The sequence below is a fragment of the Pteropus alecto genome, unplaced genomic scaffold, assembly GCF_000325575.1.
Source record: "Pteropus alecto unplaced genomic scaffold, ASM32557v1 scaffold59, whole genome shotgun sequence".
NCBI classification, from domain to species: Eukaryota; Metazoa; Chordata; class Mammalia; order Chiroptera; family Pteropodidae; genus Pteropus; species Pteropus alecto.
Window position 1 is genome coordinate 4994105 of NW_006443292.1, and position 7715 is coordinate 5001819.

Below are 7715 nucleotides of genomic sequence, written 5' to 3' on the forward strand. Positions count from 1 at the left end.
AGATGAAAGCAGGCCCTAAAGAGACTTTTTTCCCTCAATAAAGCTGTGGGCGGTAGATTACGGCTTCCCACCTCGACAACGGCCCGGGCAGCATCCCAAGAGGCAGGTCCAAGGAATGCGGGTGACAGCACCGCCCTGCGCCCAGGTTCACGGCGAACAAAGCGCGCCCTCGGCAACAGTGACCGCAAACGCACCTTCTCTGAAAGGCGAGGATTAAAATCGGAGTGTGATGACAGATGGCAAGTTCTGATCTCATGACACGCTCCCAAAGCTCCGGGCGTCGGGGAGCGACCTCATACGGTTTGTATTTTGCCGCTGTACATTTCAAAGCGCAGACGTGCAACTAATTCTCAATCGTGCACGAACAAAATTTACTTTCAAATCTAATTCTAAGCAAAAATTTAATAAACCGGCATCGTCTGATGCAAATAATAAAACCACCCTGGACTCGTCTTGGCCTTGGCCGACCCCTCTGCGACCCCACCTTCGGCTTCTCAGGCAGCCCCCGCCCCCCGACTGAGCAGATCCCAGGGGCCGGCGCGGCACCAAGGGCAGGAGACGACAGCCTTAGGGCGACTCTGCGAGGTCTGTGAGGTGTCCCACCCGCATTTCACAGACGGGAGACTGAGGCTCAGGGCCAGTAAGCAGTTTGTCCCGCATGAGAAAGCTAATAAACGTCGAAGCCAGAACGCGGGTGGGGCCTGCCTGAAGCCTCTCCTCTGTCCCGTGCCACCCACACCTCCTGCGCAGTCCCTCCTCCGCTGATGAGGCTGAGAAAACTGTCACCGCAGGTCCGCGAGCTGCCCACACCCACCACGGCCACGTCCACGCGCTCTGGGGCCACCTGCTGAGGCCTGCTCGGCACGGACCCCTCCTCAGAGTCTGGGCTGGACTGAACTGCAGGCCAGGAGACTGTGGGGGGCTCGTTTCTGACACCCTCGTCCTGTGTCTGGGTCCCTGTGCGACTCGAAATCCTGCCTGGCGGCAGGTTGGAAACAGAGAGGAAAGTTTAACAGGAAATCGGTCTCTGCACCTGGGTTCGACTTAGAAAACACTCGCTTCGAGGCATTCATAGCTACATTTTCATAACGCTCAGGTTTGCGGTTTGCAAGCCCAGAGCTGCCATTAAATCGGAGCGGACTACGGCTTGTTTCTAATCATCCACAAATAGAGGGACTCACCTACAGAGCAAATACTGTAGCGACGAACACTTCGGAAATGACACTGAATTACACTGAGGAAGGAGAAAGTCAGCTTCACGACTTTTAAATCGTAACTAAGTTCCTTTATCCCCCCAATTCCATCGAGAACCAGAAGCCAGAAAGACTGACACCTGGAGGCTCCGTTTATGGAAGCTGGGACCGGAGGCTCCGTTTATGGAAGCTGGGACCGGAGGCTCCGTTTATGGAAGCTGGGACCCTCCTATTAAGTATGTCATCACCTGATTCTCCCAAGTGTCACCTCGAAGTGTGACATACGGTAACCTAGGAAAATATAGTTACAGTAACCCATTAAACATGTTTACCCCTACATTTCCGGACAGGATTAACTGTCACTGACTGAGCCAAGAATGACCCCAGATGGAGCCCCAGGCAGCCAAGGGCCAGCGTGCCATCGGCGCCCGGCTGTTACCAACGATTTAACACAAAACTGCGCTCGCGTTTCCTCCCATGACCTGTCATCGCTCTTTATTTTTTTTTTAAACTGTAGCTTCCTTATGAAATAGCTGCTCACTGTAAAAAAAACTCAAAAATAAAGTGCCAAGGAAGATAGGAAGAATCACTCGGCCGCACAGACGCAAAGTTTATAAAGGGGATGGGCACACACTTTTATAACCTACTTTTACCCGAATCTATTTCAGTATTTCGGCCACACCGTTTTTTAGAGAAGTAATCACAGAATGGATGAATCAGTGAAACCCACCACGGTCCATAGCTACTAATGCAGGACCCTACGGACACTTGAAATTCCATGGAAATGTTTCTAGAGAAATCCCTTCTCGTCACTCCTTCATTCCTTCCTGCTACGCCATGTTTCTGGGAATCTGTTGTTTCTGCCGCAAAAACTCCTACTCATCCTTCAGGACAGAGTGGAGAGGGTCAGGAGTGTGGGCAGGGCCTGTCTTGGCCCCTTCGGACACTGTGCCCACCTTTCTCCGGTGCCCCCACGGCAATTAGCCCTGTGAGCCCTTTACGTCCAACGCTATCTACCATCGTCTCCTTCCCAGGATGACGGACTCCGCAGGGATACGATCATTCGTCTATTTTCAATAAACGGCAGCCTAAGTGATGCGCAGGGAAAAGTAAATCTGCCAGGGCAACGAAAACAGCATCACGTGTGCTCCCACTGACGACCGCAGCCGTCCTTCCTGGGGACAGTCTGCCTGGGGGCGTCAAGATCCGAAACCATGACGCAGAAAACGAAACTCATTTTCAGGACATTTTTCACTTCTTACGCAGATTAATTCATAAGATGAAACGGGTTGAGTCCCACAGGTTGACTGCTTGGATTGTAAAGGCTTTCGGTGACGTTTCGCAAAACTGAACTCCGTCTGAGAAAGCAAGTGTTGGTTGCTAGAAACTGTTTCGAGGTAAATATGATTTACCGAGTTCAGGAAACAGGAAAGGAGCTCTGAGATGGTGAGGGAACCGTTAGGCGGAGGGCGTGACAGGCCCAACGACATCCTGCAACGCGGTTCCCACCAACTTCAACCCCCGACTTCCTCCAGACTGATGCTAACGTGAACGGTGCCCTTCACCACTGCTGGGGCAAAGAAGGCGACCGTCCACCTGTTTCTTCCGAGATAGTAAAGAAAGAACAAAATGGTTCCGCATCTTCAGCCCAGGGCGGGTTCAGAATCAAGCCAAATCAAAGGGGTTGGATTAGCTCAGTGTCCTGGGCGTAAAAATGGACTAAAAAGTTAAGCATGTACGCTTTTGATCGAACCGTTACTTTTTCTTTTTTAAAAAAATCTAAATAGCATCGGAACTCTCCGAGCGAGAACAGGTGAAGTGCAGCCAAGAAATGCTCAAAACAGAGGGTTACAAAGGGGCACTTGTCTACCGGATATTAAAATATTATTCGGCCTCCAGCAACTGAGACGGGCGGTGCTGGCATGAGGACGCAGGGCTCCAGGGAACAAAATCGGAAGAATTCCCAGAACAGACCTGGGAATTCTGAGTGTGATGAAGATGGCATTTTGAATTGGTAGGGAAACGAGAAGTCATTGGACGGATGGTGCCAAGACGATGTACTAGCTGGGGGGGAAATGAAGTTGAGATGATTTCTACCCCTTGTGGAATTAGAAAAATTTTTTCCTTTTAAAAATCTCTTCAGAGCAGAAAAAACAAACAAACGAAAAAACTGAACCACATGGAGATTTAACTTCCGTATCTCAAACAACATAACTAAGAAAAAAAGAAAAATATGAAAAAAATATGAATTGCACGCAAGTAAAGGAATCTGATGATCTGTCACTACCCAGCATAATAAATGACTATGGGGGTACCATTTTAAAGGGAAATTATGTAGAATGCAAATATTCTGCAGACGCATCAAAACAAATTATTTTGTACGTTTATCTGTAGAACCCCAGCCACCCAGAACCTTCAGGGAACCGTCATTTGAGAAAGCTCTGGAGCTCGCACCCTGCAGTCACTTCTGATATCAATCTTTTCTCTATTCTTTTTAAACTCGTGACACTTACGAAGCTAAGGATACACCCACCTGTGCGTCGAAAAGCTTTCTGAAACCTTTTCCTGTGCAAAACCAGACTCTGCTGACTCACCTCCTTCCCCCGAATCTATTCCTCCAGCCTTCCCCGTCGCAACTAAGGACGCGGCCGCCCACCCGCTCTGTCTCTCGGGGCAAAATCCTAGAAGTCACCGCTGATTCCTCTTTGCTCACCGCTCACAAGCATTCCGTCTGCACATCTTAACTCTGGCTGCAGCATCTACCCAGGAACCACCGCTTCTCCCCAACTCCATGGCCACCGCACCAGCCCCAGACACCCTCATCGCCACCTGGACCGCCTCCCAACATGTCCCTGCTTCCCTGCAGCCCACTCTCCACACACCGGGCAGAATGAACTTTGGGGAACATAATGCAATCACCTCCCTTTCCTGCCTAAACCCTCCGAAGGCTTTCTAATTCACTGGCAATAAAATCCCAGAAATGCACACACTATCAGGCCTCATCCTCTCTCTTTCTGGATTCCTTTCCAAGCTGGTGGTCCCTGCCTTGTAATTTACCAACGCTTCCCTCTGCCACAGTCACACGTCCGCCACCTCGTTATCAGATCTCAACCCAAACGCCAGGGCTCTGAGGCCTCCCCAACCACTTCCCCCGCCGCCTAACAGATGACGCCACGACACCCTGCCCGTGCTCGGTTCTGTTTTCTCCACAGCACCCGTCGCTGGCGGAAACCCTCTTTTTAGTGTCTGTCCCTCCCACTAGAACAGCTCCTTGACAACAACCATCTTCACTATGTGTCCCCAACACTCAAAAAGAAAAAGAGTCTGGATTCGGAGGAGCCATCCACTTATTTGTGGAATGAAGGCACAACTCTTAAGTGTGTGGATCCAGACATGCTGATGGTTCAGGATCACTCCTACGAAATGAATAACTATGTCGTCTGCTCAGGGCCTCCCAAAGGAGTCGGCCCTGGCCGGTTCCTGATCGGCTACACTCTTGAGTTTTGTTTTGCTTGCTTTTTAAAATCTCTCAGTCTACGGCCAAGCCGCCCTGAACAAGCCCGACCTCTTCTGATCGCAGAAGCTAAGCAGGGTCGGGCCTGGTTAGTACTTGGATGGGAGACCACCCAGGAAGACCAGGTGCTATAGGCGTAAAAATTAAAAAATAAGAGATTGTAAGCTGACAAGGTCCTTGCGATCTGTAAGGTCAACTGAGGGGGTTGCCTCGCCTAAAAAATAAAAATAAAATAAAAATTTTAAAAAGTTCAAAAAGTAAATAAACAAAATCTCTCTTGGCTGTTATCGACTGTCACTGCACTGCTAACATCTCTTGGTGGCCCCTCTTCCCACTTCAAGCATATGGCAGGTCTGGAAAGTTGAGTCTGTCGTGATGGGGCTGGCCCGTCATTAAATGCAGACTCTGGTGCAGACGGGAGTTTTATCTTCTTGAATTTTTAAGGGCTTATTTTGAAGCTCCTTTCCAGACCTCAGTTACCAGTCCCTCGACCTAAATTCTGACACTTTCGACACCCTGACACAAAAGCATGCCGTGGAGCCATCTGACCAAAATGTTGGCATCTCCTTCGACCCACAAGCCAAACGATAATTTTGCTTTAAAAAATAAAAGCAGAAAAACACTCGAATTTTTCTTAAGGTAAAGAATGAATTTGCCTTTCAAGGGAACCATAAAACTGAACACGACCAGTGCCGAACCAGAAGTCCTAGCTTATGCTAGAAGATTCGAGCCGACTTTTATTCCAAACTGTGCATAAAATTTCCAATTAAAGAGCTGAGTGTGGGCTTCTGGCCCGAGCTGCAAAGCACAGCAAAGCCATAATCATAAGTTACAACATATAACCTCCACCCCAGTTCGGCCCTGCCCCCAAAGTTCCTTAAGGCTAAAATGGTCTTGTGCCATCATCTCCTGCAAGGTGTCTATGTGGGGCGCTGACAGCTGAGAAGCGAGGACCTTAACAGGAAGGGTAGATGCCCCCCCTCCTCCCCCGAGAACCTTAACAGGAAGGGTAGGTGCCCCCCCTCCTCCCCCAGCTTAGAGGAAGTGTAACTTCTTAAGATCAGAGAGCTGAGGGAGAGCTGACAGCCAGACTGGGGAGGATACACTGTTTCCCCCGGAAGGGTTTCCCTTTATCGGGAAGGCAGAACTGTCACAAAGACGCAAGAACCCGGGGAGAGGGCACATTGTTTTTCTACTTTGCCCAAATTGCCTAAAAGAAAACAATGAGATCAAATCATCCAAAACCAGATGAGACAGGAGATTTGGAAAGAAGGCCAAGAGGTCAGGCATGGCCTCTGGGATAAGATCGTCTCCAAGATCAAGCAGTAGGGCCAGGGTGTGTAACATTTTGAGAGTACTGCAGGTATGACACGTTTTACTTACTGACTTTGTATCCATGAAAAACAATGTATTTGTTTGCGGGCGGGGGGGGGGGGCGGCAAGGAGTCGCGCCACCTACGATCTGAAAAACTGCTTTGGTAATTGTCCCCAAAGCTGTGACTTCTTGGGGCTTGTTATCACATCGCAGTCATGAGGATTTACTTTTAAAACCGTGCTGGAAACAATTTATACAGCTCATCCTCCACTTCTGACATAGGTATTTCTTGTCAAAAAGCACAATTAACACAAAATCCCAAGAATTCACAGGAGATCTGAGAGATCTTGATCTGCAGGCTCCTATCCATACCGCGATCTTAGTTTAAATTCACACTGGCCGCATCCTAAGCTTTTCAGTCACTCAGGCCCCTTGCTGATGGAACCGAGGTCTGCATTGGGCCACCGTCCTAATGACGACATGTGGGAATGGGCATCAAGGCACCCAAAGGGCAGACCTTCCTCGCGTCCATCTCCTTTTGCGATCCTCTACCTCCTCCCTTAGAGGAACGGGGATCCACACAGGCTTTTCCCGTCATGACCACTAATGCCCGAAAACCCAGACCGGGGCTAGACTCAAAAGCTGAAGCTATAAAGGTGCTGGTTATAAGTTAAGAACCAGCAGCAACCAGCTTGGCCTCGCTCGGAAAGTTCCTTCCTGTGGGGACCTCTCGGCGGGATGAATCGGAAATCTTACCCACACCGCCAGCATGTCTGTACTTCACACGGATATGGTTTCTGATACATCCCTTCGTCGAATCCCCTCCTGTACCTCGAATTCACTCCAACACAATCTGCCATTCCCAAATCATCTCTCTTCTAAAGACGACTTTGGCTAATCCCTCTGCTAATCCTGAACATGATTCCAGCCACTTTCGTGAGTCGTGTGGCCAACGAGAGCCCAGACAGCGGATAACATCACTAAACGGGGCTAATTAGCACCAAATCCACCCTTGGGCCAGGCACTGCTTCCCCCGAGGTTTCTTTCCATGTACTGAACGGACCGGTGTGGTCCGTGTGGAGCGGGCACCCCCCTTCCTTTACATTAGTGCCACCACCAGTGAAACCTACACGTATACTAGGGGACTATCCGGGTTAATTTCCACGGGCTCTAGTTCTGCAAAGACAAAGATGCAGATTTCAGAGGATCGAATAATCAATCGACCAGCACTGCTGCCAGGGGCACAGGGATTGTGTTGAGTTTTTCCAACAACCTTGGGACGGAGATCCATTCAGTCCGGCCCATGTCACAGACATAGGCAGAGTCGGGGAGAGGACCACACCCAGAGGGGCCACTCGGGTCCGCCTTGACCCCAAAGCCCATGCTCTTGAGGGCCGCGTTTCCCGTCCTGCCTGACCTCTGCTGCCAAGGCCTGGCATCGCCCGAGGGCCACCCCGGGAACCCAGGTTCTGAGAAGCGGGCAAAGGCACGAGCCGCGGGGAGCATCATCTGCAGGGCCGCCGCCCCGGATGCCCGGTGGAAGATGGAGGACGAGGTGCCCGGGGGCCAGCCGCTCACCTGTAGACGGCCACGGCGCGGGTCTGCAGGTATTTCTGCGCGGTCATCACTCCCACGAAGAGAAAGTTCCTGTCGCGCGGGCCGCCGTCCGGGGCCGGGCCCTGCGGCCAGAGCT

General features: G+C 50.6%; 1 protein-coding gene and 1 pseudogene across 1 annotated transcript in view; one reads left to right on the plus strand and one right to left on the minus strand.

Moving 5' to 3' along the window:
- The window catches only part of CHSY1 (chondroitin sulfate synthase 1), a 57430-nt gene that overhangs the window by 47522 nt on the left and 2193 nt on the right, over positions 1-7715 (minus strand). The window contains 1 exon segment of the mRNA XM_025041237.1: positions 7601-7713. Within this exon segment, the coding sequence (XP_024897005.1) occupies positions 7601-7713 (113 nt within the window).
- On the plus strand, positions 4726-4844 carry LOC112472816 (annotated as a pseudogene).